This window comes from Perognathus longimembris, chromosome 6 (genome assembly GCF_023159225.1).
Source record: "Perognathus longimembris pacificus isolate PPM17 chromosome 6, ASM2315922v1, whole genome shotgun sequence".
NCBI classification, from domain to species: Eukaryota; Metazoa; Chordata; class Mammalia; order Rodentia; family Heteromyidae; genus Perognathus; species Perognathus longimembris.
Genome location: NC_063166.1, coordinates 68,063,492 through 68,086,235, shown reverse-complemented (window position 1 = coordinate 68,086,235; position 22,744 = coordinate 68,063,492). Strand labels below are relative to the sequence as shown.

At 41.9% G+C, this 22,744-nt stretch overlaps 1 protein-coding gene across 2 annotated transcripts in view; it reads right to left on the bottom strand.

Annotated features, from left to right (window-relative positions):
• The window catches only part of Cbfa2t2 (CBFA2/RUNX1 partner transcriptional co-repressor 2), a 91,247-nt gene that overhangs the window by 10,734 nt on the left and 57,769 nt on the right, over positions 1–22,744 (bottom strand). For both annotated transcript variants that reach the window (XM_048349019.1, XM_048349020.1), the window contains exons 2-8: positions 20,315–20,458; positions 18,188–18,429; positions 16,636–16,725; positions 11,488–11,669; positions 8,464–8,717; positions 6,756–6,841; positions 3,107–3,302 (exon numbers count right to left, since the gene is read on the bottom strand). In XM_048349019.1, the coding sequence (XP_048204976.1) occupies positions 3,107–3,302; positions 6,756–6,841; positions 8,464–8,717; positions 11,488–11,669; positions 16,636–16,725; positions 18,188–18,429; positions 20,315–20,458 (1,194 nt within the window). The remainder of the gene's footprint in view (positions 1–3,106; positions 3,303–6,755; positions 6,842–8,463; positions 8,718–11,487; positions 11,670–16,635; positions 16,726–18,187; positions 18,430–20,314; positions 20,459–22,744) is intronic.

The window sequence follows — 22,744 nt, the reverse complement described above, 5'->3', positions numbered from 1 at the left end:
GCTAGATATTAAAATCACAATTCGAAGCCAGCCTGAACAAGAAAGTCTGTAAGACTCTTATCTCCAATTAACCAGCAAAAAGCTGGAAGTGGAGCTTTGGCTCAAGGGGTAGAGCACTAGCCCTGAGCAAAAAAGCTCAGGGACAACATCCAGGCCTTGAGTTCAATCCTCAGTACTGGTACAAAGACAACCTCCAGAGACCTGAAGATTAGCTTTGTCTGTTTTTGAAGATTTTATGAAAGGAATCACACCAAGTAATTAAAAAAAATCTTGCTGCACTAGAGACATCCCACATAAAACGGTGCTCATCTATGGTTAGCCTAAGAGCCAAGGTTGTGGGTGGGATGGAAAGTGAGATCCCTTAGCTACTTAGTATTGGACACATGGCATCATTTCTGGCTTGGCCTCAACATTTTCCTGCAAGTTTTTTTTTTTTTTAAGACTAACAGCCGTCTTCTATGGAACATGCGAGGTCTGTAACAAGAAGAAATTCATCCTCCCTAATGAACATTTGGGAACTTCAAGTGGGTGGGTGGAGAAAGTGTGATCACAGATGGCCCATCATTTCAGCTGTGCCTTCGGATGGGGCACATTTTCAGTTACTGGGTAAAAATGATGGAACATTTTGGGGGGATAACTCTGGCTTCCTGCATGCATCCTTGAGAGAAACTCTATTGTAGTCTCTGCTGGTTCAGGCTGGGAAAAAGCAAGATGAGAAAATCCAGCTTGGTCTAACTAAACCTTTTGTAGTGTAGGAGCCTTTTGTAGGTGATGATTAACAGTGGTATTTTCCTAGACAGAGAACTGAGAAAAAGGAAGCAAAATAATGTGAACAATTTCAAAGTTATTGTTAAAAATAAAAGTGATGGCATGAAAGAGTGCCTACTTGTGATTTTAGAGTGCCTTCCTTCCCTCTTTCTTGCACACATACTAGCCAAGTGCTCCATCACTCAGCTACCTTCATAGACACCTATTACCGTCTCATGGTTCTTGACTTTGAACTCCTTTTCCAAGGCAGGCCATACAAACACCTCTTTCCTTTGTCTTGCTTTCAGTCTTGGATCTGGCTAAGACAGAAATTCTCTTAATCTAGCTTTGTCTGAACGTAAGACCCTCTTTCTTCCAAAGAGTCCTGCCTCAAATCCTGGAGAAAGAAATGTTGCAGAAAGGCAGAGACTGCTGAGGCAGACAGACCTTTCTGAGTTTTTCCCATTCTGTCTCTTGGCATTAGATATGCCATAACTTTACATGAAAGTCCAAAAGGACAGGGTTTGAAGAGCTTCTGGCCAGCTGGAGTGCAACAGGTCGAGAGATGACAGAGAAGCTCCATCCTCCTCCCTGAACTTGCCTATGAATCAGTCCCAGTGTATGCTCGGCAACATCCTTTATGTAAGAGTAAATGTGTTTCCCTGTGTTCTGTGAACCACTCAACTAAATTCATTGAACCCAAGCAGGCTGCTGTAGGAATCCTGACTGATAGCCAGTAGGTAAAACAACCTGGGGCTTCTGTCTGACATCTGAAATGTAATATGGGTCGGGTGCCAGTGGCTCACACTTTTAATCCTAGCTACTCAGGAGGCTGAGATTGTGGTCTGAAGCCAGTCTGGGCATAAAAGTCCACATGAGACTCTTATCTCCAATCAATTGCTCAAAACCCAGAAGTGTCACCGTGGCTCAAAAGCGGTAGAACTCTAGCCTTGAGCCAAAAGAAGCTCAGGGACAGTGCCCAGATCCTCAGTCCAAGCCCTATAACTGACAAAAAAATAAAATGTAATGTGGAATGTGGCCTTATATGCAGGTATAGATAGTGCCAGAAGAGAACTGTAGGCTAGGACACTCATAGTTGTGTCTACGACTGTAGGATTGCTTGTTGGTATGGAGAAATTCCTATCTATCTGGAGTTTAAAGAAGTCTGTGTTAATTCACAACAGCCAAAATATGGAAACAACCCTGATGCCCCACTACAGATGAATGGATCCAAAAAATGTGGTACCTGTACACAATGGAATACTACATAGTGATTAGAAATGATAAAATAATGGCATTTGCAGGGAAATGGTCAGATCTTGAACAAATAATGTTGAGGCAGGCCTAGAACACAGAGAACAAAGGTGCATGGTCTCCTTGATATATAATTGTTGGGGGGAGAGGGTAGAACAGTAGAGATCATGCCTGTAAAATTACAAACTTCTTTTCAAATGGTATTTCCACATGTTTGGGTCAGCAACTTTATGTTATGTATCTAAAACCAAAACAATTACTAAATAAACATAAAAAGGTCTAGGATAGACCAATCAGAGGATCACAATAGCTCAACAGCTATGTACATATGATTATATAAGATGAGGCTAAGCAAAATGAACTCCAAGAGAAGGAAACAGGAGATTTTATTGTTGTCACTACCTTATTATGTAACTGTACCCCCTCTGTACATGACATTGCCAATAAAATTTAATTTAAAAAAATAGTCTGTGTTGAGTATGGTATGAGAACAGAGGAGAACAAATCAACAGTGTTTTGTTTTTTTTTCTGATAGGGTAGTACATTCAGCCCAGCTTAATTTATCAACCAAACACTGTATTTGTAGGGTATATGTGTATGTCTCCCTCCCCATATATAGAGAAAATATTTGTTAAACCACAATCATTCACATAGACAATGTGAATATTTAAGGATATTCCTTGTAGAGACAAGAAAAAAAACGTACATTTCTTGACAATGTCTTTCAAGTCTATACATAATTTTCCTTTACTTTGCATAACCACCACTTAAGGTTCCCTAACCCCACAATTCAGCACTAGTTGGCTTTAAAAGTAAATCAGACTTGCTGGCTGGGTGTGGTGATACATGCTTGTAATCCCAGCACTTGGGAGGCTAAGGCAATAGGATTTCAAGTTCATGGCCATCCTGAGCTATAAAGCAAGACTCTGTCTTAAAAATAAAACAAAACAGAAAAAACAGTGCTGCTTAGCAAGCATGAGGACCTGAGGTCCACCCTGAGTACTACCAAAAAACAAATAAACAAAACCACACCCTACGTTTCCCGTGTTAGGTGGAATCTACAGGCTGCTGTTCATTCTGGGCTGCCATCGTACTTGGCCCTTACCATTGCTGAGAGAATCTGCACTCCCAGGGCTGTGCTGCCTGGAGACCAACTCAGTTCCCGTTTTTCTCATCTCTGTGTTTTCATTAAATCGTCTCTTCCAGTAGTTGAGTTCTTCGCGATCAGATTCCTGACAGCGCCTCAGAACTGACATGGAGCGCCTTGTTTTCTCTACCATTTCCATAATGCAATTCAGGGCCTGAATCACAGAGAAAGTATAACGAATACCGAAAATCAAAGATAGGTAAACAGTATAAAAATTATAAGACATTATAATAGTATAAAATTGGACACATTTATGAATACACATTTGAAAGCCTTTTTTTTTGGCCAGTCCAGGGCTTGAACTCAGGGCCTGGGAGCTTCTTTTGCTCAAGGCTAGCACTCTACCACTTGAGCCACAGTGCTACTTCTAGTTTTTTTGTGTTTATGTGGTACTGAGGAATGGAACCCAGGGCTTTGTGAATGCTAGGCAAGCACTCTACCACTGAGCCACACTCCCAGCCTGAAAGCCTTTCTTATACCTTCTATCTAAATATATATATAGCAATCCCTTCATATCCATGGAGATTTGCTTCCAGGACCCACAGCAGATACTGTCATGGATACTCAAGTTGCTAAGTGAAATAATGTAGTGTTTGCAAATAAACTCCTCTTCTTCCCGTATACTTTATATCATAGTTAGATTACTGATTACCTAGTGTAAATACTATGAAAGTAATTGTTATGCTGTTAGGGAACAAAAATGCATTCTTTGAATATTTTCCTTTTCTTTTCAAACTACAATTTGACCTTTGCCTCATGCTTGCTAAGCAGGCATTCTACCACTTGAGACACTCTGCCAGTCTCTTTGAATTGGTTATTATTTTCAAGGTAAGGATCTTGCTTTATTGCCTGTGCTGGTCTGGGCTGTGATATTATTTGTTTTTCCCATTGTCACTGAGATGCCATGTTAACAGGGAAGCTATTATTGGTTAGGAGGGAATTTCTAGCTGGGTGCTGGTAGCTCATGCCTGTTATTCTAGCTACTCAGGAGGAAAGTCCCTGAAACTCTTATCTCCAATAAACTACTTAGAAAAGCCAGAAGTGATGTTGTGGTTCAAGAGATAGAGTGCTAGCATTGAACATAAAGAGGCTCAGGGACAATGCCCAAGCCCTGAGTTCAAGCCCCAGGATGGGGGTAGGTGGGGGTGGGGGGAGTCTCTAGGCTGGCTTCTATTTTTTTTCTGCCAATCCCGGGACTTGAGCTCAGGGCCTGAGCACTGTCCCTGGCTTCTTTTTGCTCAAGGCTAGTATTCTGCCACTTGAGCCACAGCACCACTTCTGGCCATTTTCTATACATGTGATGCTGGGGAAATGAACCCAGGGCTTCATGTATATGAGGCAGGGAATTGAAGCCAAGGCTTCATGTATATGAGGCAAGCACTCTTGCCACTAGGCCATATCCCCAGCCCTAGGCTGGCTTCTAATCAGGGATCAACTCCCAGTCTGTCAAGTAGTAGGATCACAGGCTTAAGCTATCACATTCATCTTTTTCTCTGAATATTTTCTATTCACAGTTGGTTAACTTCCCCAGTGCCAAACCCACAGAAGTGAAATCTGTGGATAGAAAGCCAACTATACACATACACGTACACGTACACACACACATATACACATAATGAAATGGACATGTTCTGAGAATTGCATCCCTTGCCCATTTCTTTGTGGTGTGACATGACAGAGTATTTATACAAAGACAGCTATGCTGTTACCAGAAGATGCAGTCTTCTGGGGTCACATTCCTTTTTTTTGCCAGTCCTGGAGCTGGAACTCAGGGCCTGAGCACTGTCCCTGGCTTCCTTTTGCTCAAGGCATGAGCTACAGTATCATTTCTGGCTTTTTTTCTGTTTATGTGGTGCTGAGGAATTGAACCCAGGGCTTCATGTATGCTAGGCAAGCACTCTACTACTAAACCACATTCCCAGTCCTGTGGGGTCACATTCTTAAGTGTAGTATATCACTGACTGAAACGTTATTATGATATGACTTTGCTTTTCAGATTTCAGAATGCTTCTTAGGATTCTTCAACGTGAAAGCAGGCATACAATCTTATTATAACATTTTTTTGGGGTGTGTGTGTGTGTGTGTCTGTCATGGGCTTGAACTTTGGGCCTGGGCACTGTCCCTGAGCTCTTCAGCGGTCTCTTGTTATTTGATGAATCCAGAGAGAGAGAGAAAGAGAGAGAGAGAGAGTGAGAGAGAGAGAGAGTATGTGTGTACTGGGGCTTGAACTCAGGGCCTGAGTGCTGTCCCTGAGTTTTTGTGCTCAAGGCTAACTCTCTACCCTGAGCCACAGCTCCACTTCCAATAAAACAGATTTTTATAGTAATGCAACGGGTCTGAGTAATAAGAACGAAGGACAAATGTTAGTTAAGAAGAAAAAATAGGTGGCACTGTTGGTTCACCTATAATCCTAGCTACTCAAGAGGTTGAGATGTGAGGATCACAGTTTAAAGCCAGCTGGGCAGGAAAATTTGGGAGACTCTTTTTTTTCTTATTTATTGTAAAAGTGATGTACAGAGAGGTTACAGTTTCATACGTTAGGTCTTGGGTACATTTCTTGTACTGTTTGTTACCTCCTCCCTCCCCCTTCCCCTCTCTGGGAGACTCTTATCTCCAATTAACCAATTTTTAAAAAAAGGCTTGAAGTGGAGCTGTGGTTCAAGTGGCAGAACACCAGACTACCACTTGAAAAAGTAGAAAAAGCTCAGAGACAGGGGGGCCATGTCATGAGTTTAAGACCTGCACCAAACAAAAGCAACAACAAAAAAGGACTTTTTATCCTTATCACAAAGGCAGGAATCAGTAAAGCTGATTGAACTCACAAGCCCTTCTTTTTTTTTTTTTTTGGCCAGTCCTGGGCCTTGGACTCAGGGCCTGAGCACTGTCCCTGGCTTCTTCCCGCTCAAGGCTAGCACTCTGCCCCTTGAGCCACAGCGCCATTTCTGGCCGTTTTCTGTATATGTGGTGCTGGGGAATCGAACCTAGGGCCTCGTGTATCTGAGGCAGGCACTCTTGCCACTAGGCTATATCCCCAGCCCTCACAAGCCCTTCTTACATGACAATTTGTCTTATGACTTGAAGCAATCACCCTACCACCATGATTTGAGAATGATTCTATAGCTTTCCAGCTACATAGACCAGCTTTTCTTAAAAATGCCTCTTGGGGCTGGGAATATGGCCTAGTGGTAGAGTGCTTGCCTCATATACATGAAGCCCTGGGTTCGATTCCTCAGCATCGCATATATAGAAAAAGCAGTGGTACTGTGGTTCAAGTAGAAGAGTGCTAGCCTTGAGCAAAAAGAAGCCAGGGACAGTGCTCAAGCGCTGAGTTTAAGCCCAGGACTGGCCAAAAGATAAAAAAAAAAAAAAAAAAAAGTCTCTTGCTATGTTAAGTACACCGGTAACATTAACAATTAAAACAGGGGCTGGGAATATGGCCTAGCTTGCCTTGTATACATGAAGCCCCGAGTTCAATTCCTCAGTACCACATATATAGAAAAAGGCCAGAAGTCTAAGCCCCAGGACTGGCACAAACAAATAAACAAACAAAACAACAACAATTAAAACAGTTGGGGAAATCAAACATAATGTAAGCTGTAATTCTTACATGGTCAAGATGTTTCCATTCATCAGCCCATTCCCTTTCTGTCAAACGGTGGTCTACCAACTCATCTTGATAGCTTCCATTTATACCTATGAAAAATGAGAGATTAAATATGAGGACAGTAGGAAGAAAAATGAGAAATAAATTCTGTCAGGTTAAATAAATATACATTACTTGCAAGTAAGAGCATGTTATTAAGAGAATGATTCAAAATAGTGTGTGGGACCCACAAAATGATATAACAAAGGATCAGTATTCAGATTTAACAAAGTCAGGGACAAAAAAGGCTGAGAATGTGGCAGAGTACTTGTCTAGCATGCATGAAGCCCTGGGTTCAATTCCTCAGTACCACATGAACAGAAAAGGCCAGGTGTTGCTCAAGTTTTAGAGTGCCAGCCTTGAGAAAATGAAGTTCAAGGACAATGTGCAGGCCCTGAGCTCAAGCCCCAGGACTGAAAAAGGAAAAGAAGCTTGAAGCTCAGGGACCGAACCCAAGCCTAGAGTTAAAGGACCAACCAAAGTAAGAGAAAGAAAGGAAGAAAGCTCAGGGACAACGCCTAGACCCTGAGTTCTTGAGTTCTCTCTCTCTCTCTCTCTCTCTCTCTCTCTCTCTCTCTCTCTCTCTCTCTCTCTCTCTCTCTCTCTCACACACACACACACACACACACACACACACACACACGGGAAAATGGAGAAACGGAAAGGGAAATGTAGGAGAGGGAAGGGTAAGGAGAAAGGGGAAAGTGAAAGAAAAGGAAAAACCAATAGGCTATGTCACAGGCAAGAAGGTAGGATGAAAACATTCAAAAAACATTACAAAAAGCCACTCAGATAACATTTCATATCCAACATCGTGCAAAAATAAAACAACTGCTAGTACTAAGTGTTGGCAAGCATGTACTGCAGTATGAACTGTTTAACCACCCAAACTTGAGTATGGATTGGAAACAGCTGAGTATTACTAATAGTTAATATATTAACAAAATTTCTAGGAATGTAATCTCTCAGAATCAGGGTACTTAGGATCAAGAGTTGATTATTTCACTTTTTTTGGTCCTAGCACTTCTACCTCAAAGACAACATATTTTTATTGTTTTTTTCCCCCCACAGGTATACACTATGAGACCAGACAACTTTTAATTCTTTATTATAGTACAGTCCATAGAATTTGTTCACTTCTGTTTTTGTTTCAGAAGACCTGAGACAGGTCTTCCTATGTAGTCAAAGCTTATGATCCTCCTGCCTTAGTTTCTCAAGTATTTGGATTATAGGTACTACCACATACAGTTGATATTTACCACTGTATTCACTTTCTTATTTTTATAAAGTTGACTTTACTTTTTCAGATTTTTATCTAGATAATAGCTTATTTCTAGCAATATCACAACGAGGATAGCAACAAAACATAAAATGGAGCTAAATACCACATAGTATCAATTACAAATAATCTCTTCTTTGTATTATGTTTGTGTGTTTTGGAGACAGCAACTTGCTATATGACCCAGGATGGCCTACCATTTGTGATCCTTCTTCCTCAGGCCATAGAGTGTTTAAATTACAGGAGTACACTAGCACACCTGGCTGTACAGTAGTCTCATCATTAATTAAAAAAGAACAACAATGCTATTCTTTGGCTTTATCAACGAGAAAGAAAGAAAATCCTAGATTCTGCCTATACTTAAAGCATTCCCGTGTTGCACAGGTCACTTACTAAGATTGTGGTGCCTCTCACGAACTTCTCGATGTTCTAGCATCTTGTTAGGCTCCCGATACAGGTGAGAAGTTGCGATATCTTCTAAGGTATAGTGCTGAAGAGGTGGAGGAGTTGGGTGGAACTGGCCCCCAGGATTCATGAGAGGCACAGTGAGGGCAGGGCTGTGCCGAGGAGCAGGACTGATGGTGCATACTCTCTTGGCAGGAGGCTCAGAAGGAATTGTATCTCTTTCAAAATTACTCTCTTCCCTCCTGCAGAAAAAAGAGGTGCATATCTGAACAAGTCATCAAGTGTTTGTTCCTATACTTCCAAGAACTGATTGTGTATGTGCTCCAGTGCCAGTCCTGGATGCTTGAACTCAGCTGCCAGGTGCTGTTCTTGAGCTTTTGTGCTCAAGGTTAGTGCTCTACCAATGAGCCACAGCTCCATTTCTGGCTTTTTTTTGTGCTTAATTGGAAATAAAAGTCTCACGGACTTTCCTGCCCAGGCTGTTTTTGAACCAAAATCCTGAGATCTCAGCCTCTAGAGTAGCTAGGATTTCAGGTGTGAGCCACCGGCACCTGACCTCTATCTAAGCATTGTTATGTACCTTTCTATGCACTTCCCCAAGGAATAAAGTTCTTTCTTTTTTTTCTTTTTGTTGTTAGTGGGGCTTGAACTCATGGCCTGGGCGCTGTCCCTGAGCTCTTTTGCTCAAAGCTAGCACTCTAGGGGCTGGGGATATAGCCTAGTGGCAAGAGTGCCTGCCTCGGATACACGAGGCCCTAGCTTCGATTCCCCAGCACCACATATACAGAAAACGGCCAGAAGTGGCGCTGTGGCTCAAGTGGCAGAGTGCTAGCCTTGAGTGGGAAGAAGCCAGGGACAGTGCTCAGGCCCTGAGTCCAAGGCCCAGGACTGGCCAAAAAAAAAAAAAAAGCTAGCACTCTACCACTTTGAGCCACAGCACTACTTCGAGTTTTCTGGTGGTTAATTGGAGATAAGAGTTTCATAGGCATGGGCTGGGAATGTGGCTTAGTGGTAGAGTGCTTGCCTAGCATGCATGAGGCCCTGGGTTGGATTTCTTGGTACTACATAAACAAAAATAAATAAATAAATAAAATTAAGAATGAGAAACCATGAGTTGAAGCCACAGTACTGGCACATCACTCCCCCTGCCCCACCAAAAAAAAGTTTCATGGACTTTCCCGCTTAGGCTGGCTTTGAACCTCAATCCTCAGATCTCAGCCTCCTGCGTAGCTAGCATTACAGGCATGAGCCAATGGCACCCCACGTTGCTGGCCCCACATGCTAAACATGTACTCTACTACTGAGGTATAACCAGGCTAGCTTTGAACTCTTAGACTTAAGTGATCTCCCCTTTCAGCCTCTAAAGAAGCTAGGGCTACAAGCACATGTCAGAGGTTTAAGAAAAATTGGGCATAAGGCATAAACTTAAATTGTCTCTAGGACCAGTGCTAATTTATTCATATAGCATAAAGAGAGGTCAAATTCATATATAACTAGGCAAAACCATCTAATCCTCATGAGACTAAAAGAAGACAGTATTTTCCTATAAAGGGATATGGAGGATTGTGGGCTCAATGATGTTTAGTATTTTGTTTGTTTTTTGTGCTGGTATTGGGACTTGTACTCAGAGCCTCTTGTTTTTGCTTAGCTCTTTTTGCTCAAGGCTGTTGTTCTACCTCTTAAGCCACATTTCCCCTTCTAGCTTTTTGTTAGTTAACTGGACTTTCATGGATTTGTCTGCCCAAGCTGGCTTTGAACTTTGACCCTCAGATCTCAGCCTCTTGAGTAGCTAGGATTATAGACATATGCCATCAGCGTCCAGCAATGTTTAGGAAAAATTTGAAGTTAAACTTCTTTCTAACTGTAGAGGACAACTGTTAGGGGAAAAAAATCATATAATTAATTAACCCTCTATGACTAGAGTTTTTCAGTCATTCAGCTTTACCCAGAACAAAAGTTCTGCTGTTGTTAATACTGCTTCCTTGATAACCCATGGAATATTGTGGTAGCTATGTGTGATACTATGAGATGTTTGTGTTTCATGTTTATCCTATTCCTGGTATACAATTCCTAAAACCCTTGGAATCTTCGAGGTGCTAACACTTGGAATCTTCAATGAGCTAATTGAAGGCTGGAAGCCCTGAGGTGTCTTCAGAATAGGGACTGGTGAACCAGAGGCACCAAGGCAGAATTACAATTCTGGGATTTTCAGACCCTTTTTCCCCTACGTAGAGGACATAAGCAAAAGGTTAGGTTGATCACCAGCTGGCCAAAGAGATAATCAATCACAGCCATCTAACTGATTACTTTTATATCTTCAACACAAACTTAAAAGAGCAGGCACACAAACTTCTGGAAAGCTGAGCCTGGGGAGATTCCTGGTGAATGGCACTCCCCAGGGAGAGGCTCGGCAGCTCCTCCTTCCTCTTCCACGCCTCAGCCACGCCCATCAAGCCCTTGCATGGTATCCTTTATAATAAGCCAGTACATGCTAATGCTTCCCTGAGAGCTATGAGCCAAAGGGGCAAATTATTCATATCTGAGAAAGGTTGCAGAAAGCTTGAATTATACCTCGTCAGAAACAGGAAGTGCAAAAGGGGGTGCTTATTTGAACAGACAATATTCACAATCACAACCTAGGATTTGAGACTGGCATTTGAAGGAAGGAGACCATCCCGAGGATAGAGGCTTCAAACTTGTTCGCTGTTTCATCTCTAGGCAAAGTCAGCACTGAAGGACAATCAACCCGTGTCCACTTGATGTGTGGGAGAACTCTCTAGTGTATTGACTGCAGAGTGGGAATACAGAGGAAGCTGAGTGCTGTACTGCTTCCGGAGCCCTGTACCCACCCAAGTTCCACAGCAGAGTTTCTCACCTTGAGTATGTGAACTTTTGGGACAAAGCAGAAAACAACCTAGCTACAACCCAAGCAACTGAATTCTCTCTTACACAAGAAAAAGGATGAGTCACAGTGGATCCTGAGAACCAAGGTCAACAAATCTTTCTGCTCACCTCTCTGGACTGGGCCTCTTCCCATTTCCATGTACTTCCATGAGTAGCTCAGAAGAGTCCGCTGGAGACGCAATGCTGGTGTTGAGCAGAAGGTGTTCGTGTTGTGCTAGGTACTGGGATGGGGTCTGCTTGGCAGCCCGTGCACAATGCAACAGTTCTCGCTGTAGCAGTGGCAGGTTGGCCTTGAAAAGAAGCAGTGGAAGTAGTACTGAGCCCTACTTCACAAGGATTGGCACCTCAAAGGGCTCTCACAAAGCAGGTAACAATCCTCTGCTGGCTAACCTAATTCTCTCATCAGACATTTTAGTGAGTAAAGTGACATCTCTTATTCCATATCTCAATTACTAGTTGACTTGTTTCTTGCCACAAGATGTCAATCCCCTAAGGAAGGGGCTGTAACATAGTTATCTTCCTTTGTGGACCAGTAAAGAGTCAAAGCTTAATGAAGATCTGTTGACCACGAGGGGCCCTGGCAGCTCATGTATGTAATCCTAGCTACTCAGGAGACTGAGATCTGAGGATTACAGTTCAAAGCCAGTCCAGGCAGTAAAGTCTATGAGACTCTTATTTCTAAGTAACCACCAGAAAACCGGAAGTAGAGCTGTGGCTAAAAGTAGTAAAGTGCTAGCCTTGAGCAAAAGAGCTTAGGGCCCAGGCCCTGAGTTCAAGCCCCACAACCAACCAAAAAACAAATGAGTGAGGGGATAGCAAGTTTGACAATAAATGTACTCACTACCTTATGTATGTAACTAACCCCTCTGTACATCACCTTGACAATAAAATTAAATTAAAAAAAGGAAGATTTGTTGCCCATATAATTTCAAAACATGCATTTTTTTCCCTTTTTGTGTGGTTCTGGGGTTTAAACTCAGGGACTAGAACTTGCTCAGTCTGCTTACTCTGGTCCCGCCTTTGGCTGGTTATTTTGGAGATGAGTCTTAAGGAGAGATTGATTTCTGCCTGGTCTGGCTTTGAATCATGAGTTTCTGGATCTCCTGAGTAGCTAAGGATTAAAGGTGTGAAAACCACAGGAAGAAACATATTTCTTAACAACGTTTCCCTTTTCCTTTTGCTAGTAATGGGGAACATAACATTATGCATGTTGGCATGCATGTCCAACACTAAGGTACTTCCCTAGTTCCAAAATATAAACACTTGGGCCACCTGGAGAATGATCACTGCTTACAAGGAACTAAGACTAACTCACTATTATTCTCAACTCTGGATTCTTTTCTGAATCAAAAACTATCTCAGTCTTTTTGTGTTCTCTAGAGTAATGCCTTGGAATTCTGGATGCTGGGATTATTGTGGAACATGGGGTTTTGCAAAGGAGTACTGGGGGTAATCTAATCTGTTAGATAATTATGCACTGATTTTTTTCTTGTTGTAATTAGGAAACTTAGTGGAAGCAAATCATAAAAATTCCATATACTGCCGGGTACCAGTGGCTCAAGCCTGTAAGCCTAGCTACTCAGGAGGCTGAAGTATAAAGTCTGTGTTTCAAAACCAGTCTGGGCATGAAAGTTCTGTGAAATACTATTATTATTAATTTATTTATTTATTTTGGCCAGTCCTGGGGCTTGGGACTCAGGGCCTGGGCACCGTCCCTAGCTTCTTTTTGCTCAAGGCTAGCACTCTTCCTCTGAGCCACAGCGCCACTTCCTGTCTTTTCTGTTTATGTGGTGCGAGGAATTGAACCCAGGGCTTTGTGCATGCTAAGCAAGTACTCTACCACTAAGCCACATTCCCAGTCACTGAAATGCTTATCTCTAATAAACTATCAAAAAGCCAGAAGTGGTATGGTGATTCAATTAAAATGTAATTGGAAAAAAGTAATTGGTGAAATAAAATACATTCACTCTGAAAAAAAAAAAGTGGAGCTGTGGCTTAAAGTGGTAGCGAGCTAGCCTTGAACAAAAAGCTCAGGGACAGTGCCCATGCCCCTGACTGAGTTCAAGCCCCAGGAGGAATTTTTTCTTTTTTCTTTTCTTTGCCAGTCCTGGGGCATGAACTCAACTCAGGGCTTAGGCACTGTCCCTGAGCTTCTTTTGCTCAAAGCTAGCACTCTACCCAGCTCTCCATATATCTTTTAAATCACAGAATTCTACTTTTATAAAAAGAATTTATGTTCCCTGTATTTCTTTTAGTACAAAGATAGTGCTTGCCTAGCATGCACGAAGTCCTGGGTTCGATTCCTCAGCACCACATAAACAGAAAATTGGTGCTGTGGCTCATGAGGTAGAGTGTTAGCCTTGAGCAAAAAGAAGCCAGGGACAATGTCCAGGCCCTGAGTTCAAGCCCCAGGACTGGCACCAAAAAAAAAAAAAGATAAAGAATGACATTTTTCTCCCCGTATTTAAACATAATCCAGGCTGAGCCTGTAACAGAAGTTTTTATTCTCAAGGGACAGATGAGCAAGCAAAAGGAGCTTTAATACATGCAAGTAGTCATCCCCTCACTGAAGGTTAATTTAGTAGGCACCATAATTAGTGACTGTTTTAAAGCAGAAATAAATTGACAAAACCCCAAATGCTAGCCAAAAAGCTGCCATAACAACCTACCTCATGCTGTTTTCCAAAATAACAGAGTTAAGAATAGAGAGTTTAACAATATAAAACACTTTAAGTCTGTTCTCTAACCTCAATCTTATTGCACCTGTAAAAGCTGAACTGAGACTGGGAATGTGGCTTACTGGCAGAGTGCTTGCCTAGCATGCATGAAGCCCTGTGTACCACATCCACAGAAAAAGCCAGAAGTAGCACTGTGGCTCAAGTGGTAGAGTGCTAGCCTTGAGCAAAAGAAGCTCAGAGATAGTGTACAGGTCCTGAGTTCAAGCCCTCAGACTGGGGGGAAAGGGGGGACGACCGAACTGAAAAAAGTTGTATGTTTGCATTTGTGGCATGTGTCCTTTGGTTAAAAAAGGAGAAGAAAAAGAGAAGGAAAGAAAAGCACAAATTCATTTCTAAAAAATACATATTTCAGAAATCTTTCTTGATTCCAGAATCTTAAGAGAATAATTGTTTACTGTTTCTGACACGCAGTTGTTTCAGAGCTAGAAAAGTTTCAAAGACTGCTCTGAGCAGTTGGGGTTAGCACAGTATTAGAACATAGCCACACACCAGCCTGTACATCTTCCTCTATATGCTTGTTATGATCCAATTAAAACCTTTTATTGTCCTGGTCAGTTATGGGGCTTGAACTCAGGATCTGGAGACTGTCCCTGAGCTCTTTCGCTCAAGACTAGTGCTCTATCACTTTGAGTTATAGTGCCACTTCTGGGTTTCTGGTGGTTAATTGGATATAAGAGTCTCCTGGCCTTTCCTGCCCAGGATGGCTCTGAACCATGATCCTCAGATCTCAGCCTCCTGAGTAGCAAGGATTATAGGCATGAGGCACCAGTAACCGGCTCAAAACATTTTTTTTTTTTTTTTTTTTGGCCAGTCCTGGGCCTTGGACTCAGGGCCTGAGCACTGTCCCTGGCTTCCTTTTTGCTCAAGGCTAGCACTCTGCCACCTGAGCCACAGCGCCACTTCTGGCCGTTTTCTGTATATGTGGTGCTGGGGAATCGAACCCAGGGCCTCATGTATACGAGGCAAGCTCTCTCGCCACTAGGCCATATCCCCAGCCCGGCTCAAAACATTTTAAAAACTGGTATTATGTTGGACACGGTGGTGTATTCCTGCAATTACTATTCATGGTAGGCTGAGCCAAGAGAACTATAAAGTTTTAGGATAGCATGATCTATATAATAAGACCTTGTCTCAACAAGAAAAGAACAAACAAGAGTGTCAATATGTTAGTGTGTTACTAAAATGGTCCTTCCCATTATTTTCTTTCAGGATTCTGGAGTTTGAGTTCAGAGCCTGCATTCATTAGCTATGTGTTATACCATTTGAGCCACATCTCCAGCACCTTTTTGCTTTACTTGCTTTTCAGATAGGGTCTCACTATCTTCCTACATATGCCCCCTGAGAACTTGGGATTACCGTGCTTCCTTCACCAAACAGAAAAGTCTTGGTTTTAGACTGCGGGAGTAGCCTAAGCGGTAGAATGTCTAGGATGTGTGAGTCCCTAAGATCGAACCTAAGACATTTTGGTTTTGTTTTGCTATAAAGAACATAAATGGGATACTAGTAGAATATAAATCAGGTCAATAGACTAGTAATCGTGTGGAATCAAAAATTAATCTTCTGATTAGATCATTTTATTTACATTCATCATATCTAGCTTTCTTATTCTCAAATATTTCAGAAGAAAAATAGAGAATGATAATGAAATGTAATAATATGTTAACATTTAAAGAATCTGGGGAAAGGCTATACAGATTTATTTATTTATTTAGTGAGTGGTGGAGCTTGAACTCAGCCTGGGCGCGCTCTTCAGCTCAAGGCCAGTGTTCCACCACTTGAGCCATAGCACCACTTCCGGTTTTCAGGTGGTTAACTGGAGATAAGAGTATCATGATCTTTCTTCCCTGGGCTTCCCATGATCTTCAGATTTCCACCTCCTAAGTAGCTAGGATTACAGGCACAGCCACCGGCACCCAGCTCAGAAATTTTATTATACCAGTTTCTAGCTCATCTGTGAGCATGAAATTATTCCAAAATAAAATATTTCTAAAAGGTTAGCTGTATAAATGTAATACTACCTTAGTTATAACAGGTAAATATGCATAATGATTTAAAACAGTACCTAAAAATTTATGTTTCAGGAAACAATACCAGAGGACATGAATGCAAGACTAGGTTACCTGGGGCTTAGGAATACAAATATAGCCTATCATATTCTCCTAGCCTTGTGGCAAATCACAAGTACATAAGCCTATATTCTCATATAACACAAACTATTATAAGGCCCATACTTTTTCTGCCTCAGCCTACTTACCCCTCCTTCTTCCCATGCCTGCTTGTTCTTATTCTGTGCGTTACCAACAGTGTCTGCACACAGACCACACTCAAGGCTTTTGCAATCTGCATCTCATCATGCAGGAGAGTTATTTACAGATTGCACTCACACCTCTCTACCAGCCCAAAATAAAACAAACACATGAAACTGTAGAGAGCTACCCTGATTTGCATGGCAGAACAGTGATCAGGAAGACTGAGGAAATGCTGAAGATAAATTATGATCTGTAGCTCCCACAGTTACCTTGAGAAATGGAATCACAAAGGGACGAAGAGGAAAGTTTGTGGCCTCTTGGAGCTTGCAATGGAATTCTTCAATTGTCACTGTTGAGTTCTGAAAAGATGAACAATGTTCAGCTTCTAAAACTGAATACAGTCTCACAATGCTGAACCCTGAACTGAGATCTCACTCAAAGGCTAACCAAACTGCTTCCTCAATGGTGGAAGCTCCACCTCTCTGAATGTTTATGTTTTGCCAGTTTCGGCAGCAAATTACTTTGAGTAAGGCCTGTGCTAAATGATAATTTCCAGAGTGAAAAGAAGTGTTAGAAGCTCAGTTGTCAAAAACAAAGACAGTGAGACTCTGCTTCTGGTTATGAAAAGTATACCTAAATATTAATTCATTCATTTATTCATTCATTATTTTGTTGGTCCAAGGACTTGAACTCAAGACCTGAGCACTGTCCCTGGACGTGCTTCTTTTTGCTCAAGATTAGCATTTTACCACTTGAGCAGCTCAAGTGGCTAATTGGAGATAAGAGTATCACAGACTTTCCTGGCAGGGTTGGCTTCAAACCTTAATCTTCAGATTTCAGCGTCCTGTGTAGCTAGGACTAAAGGCATGAGTTACCTGCCCTCACCCTAAATCTTTACTATCTAGCATGATAGAGGACAGCTGGATTCTACTAGCTGCATTTAATATTTTACAATATCTCACATTTTGTAGTCTCTAGAAAATTCCACTGCACTACTAAGAATAAATCTTAGTATTACTACGAAAATAGGAATCATAGGATCATAGGAATCCTAGGAGTCTCCCTTGAATTACACTCTCAAAAATGAGACTTTAAGGACTGGTTTTATATGTTTTTGTTTTCCACCATGCACAGAGGTACCAAGCAGGAAAGAGCACAGACATGTAATGTACTGGGGATTTGCAAACATTAAAAAATGGAAGCATTCCCCTTCTAAATCCAGAGTTAAATCCATCCCCTCAGTCAATTCAGAAAATCACTCCTTCATAGCACAAGCCTCACCATGATCAGTACATCAAAGAAAATCACATGTACCTTGAAAACTCTAAACAAAGCATTTATATACATGAGGAGCTTAACAATGTAATCACTTTGGTACTATTTGTTTAGACTAAGAAACTTATAATTTTACCAATTATTATTTCAAAACTTAAAATTGCTACTTTTCTATTCTCTTTGGTTTGGAAATAATGCACCAGCCATTGAATATATTAAATTACAAAAAACCTTGCATTAACTTGGTTGGATCTCAGTAGGATTGTTGAAAACAGTTTTAAGACAAATTCAAAGCCACTTATTGGCATTAAGTCAGTACCTTAAACAATAGGGGAAACATTATAGACTTTGTTTTTTAATGCACTATTATCATGAAATAACCAATTTAACTGTTTTATATATATTATTAACTAATCTATTCTGTAGAATTTACCATATTACTATAGGTTTGGGAATAAGCAAAAACAACTTCACTGCTGGCTGTGGACCTGAGAGGTGAACTCAGTCAGCCGTCAACAGTGATGTTGTACTTCATAGTGTACTTACCACCAATGCTAGAACAAGAGTCCGAACCTTCTCCCCAATCTCAGGGGAAATGTCATTGCCAAACTGTTGCAAAGTGGTGAGGAAGCGTTTCAACTTGCTGAGTTGTCTGGCACCACAAGTGGCTGGCAGTTGTTGATTTGTTAGTGCAGATGATGTGGAAGAGGCAGGGCCATTGCTGAATCTCTGTGGTGGTGAGGGGGCGCCATTCAGAGTAGGAGGAGAATGGCTGATGCCATTGCTTACTAAAAGAGAGCCAAAATAAACGACTGACTTTAAGTGCAGAATACAAGGATCATTGGCTGATTTCTTCTTGGGTTCTCCTTTACTGAAACTTTGTAAAGCAGATGTTAAGTATTCTGTTTCTGTTCTCAATAAGATTGCTGTATATTCAGACTGTGTTTTTTTTTTTTCTTAAAGTGTTAAAAATGTAAAGCAAATTATAGTGGCAGGTACCTATAGTCCCACCCAGACACTTGGGACTTGAGTGGAGACGACTGATAGAGCCCAGGTATTTGATCCCAGCCTGGGCAATAATGAAAACAAGCAACCTAATAAAAAGTAGCCCTGAAATGTACAGTGCTGTAATAAGCAGAGAAGCAAGGTGGGGTAGAGTACACTTATAGTTCCTGTTGAGGCAGGAAGATCTTGGATTTGAAATCAGCCAGTATTCATTCTCTCTCTCTCTCTCTCTTCTTTCTCAAAAAAAAAAAAAAAAAAAAAAGAGGGCTGGGATGTAGCTCAGTGGCAAAGCGCTTGCCTAGCAAGTGCAATGTCCTGAGTTTGATCCCCAGTACCAAAAAAGAAAAGAAAGAAAAGAAAGGAAGGAAGGAAGGAAGGAAGGAAGGAAGGAAGGAAGGAAGGAAGGAAGGAAGGAAGGAAGGAAGGAGGGAGGTAGGGAAGGAGGTGGGGAAGGGAGGAAGGAAGAAAAAAGTGAGGTGGAAGGTATTCAGACTAGAGGCCAGCCAGTACAGATAAATCACCAAGAACTTTATCTCTATAACCAGCAGTTTCTGAAGTATCCAGGTTTACACTCACACACTCAAGCTTGCTAGGCAGGTACTCTTATCACTTGAGTTAGTCCACCAGCCCTTTTTGTTTTCTGTTTTGTTTTTTTGGCCAGTCCTGGGACTTGGACTCAGGGCCTGAGCACTGTCCCTGGCTTCCTTTTAGCTCAAGGCTAGCACTCTGCCACTTGAGCCACAGCGCCACTTCTGGCCGTTTTCTGTATATGTGGTGCTGGGGAATTGAACCCAGGGCCTCATGTATACGAGGCGAGCTCTCTCACCACTAGGCCATATCCCCAGCCCCTCCACCAGCCCTTTTAACATTGGTTATTTTCCCTTTTTTTTTTTGCCAGTCCTGGGACTTGAACTCGGGGTCTGAGCACTGTCCCTGGCTTCTTTTTGCTCAAGACTAGCACTCTACCACTCGAACCACAATGCCACTTCTGGCTTTTTCTATATATGTGCTGCTGAGGAATCGAAGCCAGGGCTTCATATATATGAGGCAAGCACTCTGCTACTAGGCCATATTCCCAGCCCAACACTGGTTATTTTCATATCCTGGCTGGCCTGAATTATTTGTGCTCCACGTGTAGTTGGAATGATACATATGTAACACTGTACCTAGCCATTGGTTGAGATGGAGTCTTGTGTATTTTTTCCCTGGGCTGGCCTTGAACCATAATTTTCCAGATCTCTGCTTTCCAAGTAGCTACAACTGTAGGCTTGAACTACCATGTAGTTTTTCCTTTTCCTTCCTTTCTTTTGGAGGGGGGAGTGGGAGGAATATTAAGGTTTGAACTCAGGATCTTGTGCTTGTTGTGCAAGTGTTCTACCACTTGAGCTTATGCTTCATTCTGAATACTTAATTCTGTAATTATACTACCTTAATAGATTGAACTTATTTTTTCGCTTTTTTTTAATTAGGGGATTCACTCTGCAGCCCAGAATAGCCTGGGCCTTGAAATCCTCTTGTCTTAGCCTCTTGAAATTACAAATATGAACCACCGTGCTTGGCCTTTATATGTGAATAGCATTTTGAAAATGTTATATAGTATATGTGAAGTCAGTCATGAAATTCAGTTAGCATTCGAAAGTACAAATTTAAGTAATTGAGCAGTCTCACATGCTGTAGGAGTAAAGGACACTGGCCTCGGTCCTCCAGGATTTATTGGTGGGAGGGGTGGCATGCTGGGAGGTGAGGATCGTGACTGTATTTTCACTTCCGCAGGCGATCCAGGCATTGCTGGCACTTTTTTCTCAGAACCAACTGCAGAGAATAAGAGAATGGGAAGTCAGAGTTCCGTAAGATAATAAAAATAGCAACAACAATTTGAAACACCAACATGCTTTCTGAGAGGACTGAGAAGCTGAGAAGATGGTTAGTACAATGGGTGCATGTGTCCATGCCCAAGTATCTAAACTCTGATGGTACTTTATTTATTTTGCCAGTCCTGGGGCTTGAACTCAGGGACTGGGCACTGTCCCTAAGCTTCTTTTGCACAAGGCTAGCACTCTACCACTTGAGCCACAGCACCACTTCAGGCTTTTTTTGTTGATGTGATACTGAGGAATCGAATCCAGGGCTTCATGCATGCTAGGCAAGCACTCTACCACTAAGCCACATTCCCTGCCCCTTGAGGATACTTTATTTGGGAAAATGATGATTGAAGATGTGCTTAAGGGCTTTCAGGTCTCTATAGCCTGTCTGGGTGGGTGGAAAAATCCAACCTGAATAGTGTCCTTAAATATGAGATAGAAGCATTCACAGGAAGGCAGATGTGAAGACAGCCACACAGAGAAACCATATGATAACAGAGGCAGAGGCTAAAGTAAGATACCTACAAATGAACACCTGCCAAGGGTTGTCAGCAGCTATTGGAAGTTCAGAGAGCTGGGCGCTAGTGGATCACACCTGTAATTTTGGCTACTTGGGAGGATGAAATCATGAGATCATGGTTCAGAGGCAGCCTGGGCAGGAAAGGAAGTCCATGAGACTATAACTAAAACAAGTAAAAAGGAGGAAGTTGACATGAACTGAAAGCTAAGTAAGTCTGGAGACTTACTGAGAAAGGAAGAAGAAACCAGGTTAAAAACTTGGTTTGGGCTGGGAATGTGGCTTAGTGGTAGAGTGCTTGCCTAGCATGCACGAAGCCCTGGGTTTGATTGCTCAGCACCACATAAACAGCAAAGGCCAGAAGTGGCACTGTGGCTCAAGTGGTAGAGTGTTAGTCTGAGCAAAAGGAAGCCAGGGACAGTGCTCACCCTGAGTTCAAGCACCAGGACTGGAGGAAAAAGGAAAAACAACAACAACAACAACAACAAAAAACTTGGCTAACCAGTTGGGTGCCAGTGGCTTCCACCTGTATTATCCTGGCTACTAAGGAGGCTGAGACCTGGGGATCACTGTTGGAAGCCAGAGTAGGCAGCAAAGTCTGTGAGAGTCTTTTCTCCAATCAACCATCAAAGAAAGTGGGAAGTAGAGGTGTAGCTCAAGAGGTAGAACACTATAGCCTTGAGCTCAAAAGCTCAGGAATGCCACCTAGGCCCTGAGTTCAAGCCACAGGACCAGCAGCAACAAACAAACAAATAAAAACCCTTGTTTTACCTAAATGTATTCTTTCTTGACTTCTTATAGAAGAGTCAAATTACAAGTGGGGGTGCTGGTGGCTCACACCTGTAATCCTAACTACTCAAGAGGTTGAGATCTGAGGATCATAATAGTTCAAGGCCGGTCTGGGCAGGGAAGGAAAAGTCCATGAGACTCATCTCCAATTAACTACTCAGACAAAATGCCAGAAGTGGTGTAGTGGCTCAAATGGTAGAGCACTAGCCTTGAGCAAAAGAAGCTCAGGGATAGTGTTTAGGCCCAGAGTTCAAGCCCCAAAACTGGCACACAAAAAAAAAAAGAATTAAATTAGAGAGAGAAGTGGACATCAGACCTCTCTAGAGTCTAGAGACCTCTCTAGAGTCCTCTCTAGAATCAACTGCATGACATGGAATAGACTTCTAATCAGTTATACAGAGATTACCACTAGTAATTATTACTAGTATTTAAATGTTTATATAACAACTAATTAAGTAAGGAGAATTGATGTGTTTTTTTTTTTTCTTTTTTGCCAGTCCTGGGCCTTGGACTCAGGGACTGAGCACTGTCCCTGGCTTCTTTTTTTGCTCAAGGCTCTAGCACTCTGCCACTTGAGTCACAGTGCCACTTCTGGCCGTTTTCTATATATGTGGTGCTGGGGAATCGAACCTAGGCCTTCATGTATAGGAGACGAGCACTCTTGCCACTAGGCCATATTCCCAGCCCAAGTAAGGAGAATTGAAACTAATATCTCTAATGTAATTCAAAAGTCTGATTCTGAACTAAGCATGGGCTATTTCTTCCATAAAGGCAATTCCCAATAACCAGCTGTTTGAACACATAAAAAGGTAATAAATTAGATAAATTTAATGACATTAAAATTAGGTCCTATTTAATATAAATAAGACTAAACAATGTATGATAATATTCTAGTATCCTGAAGAAGATTTTGTTGTTTAGTGTGTACTG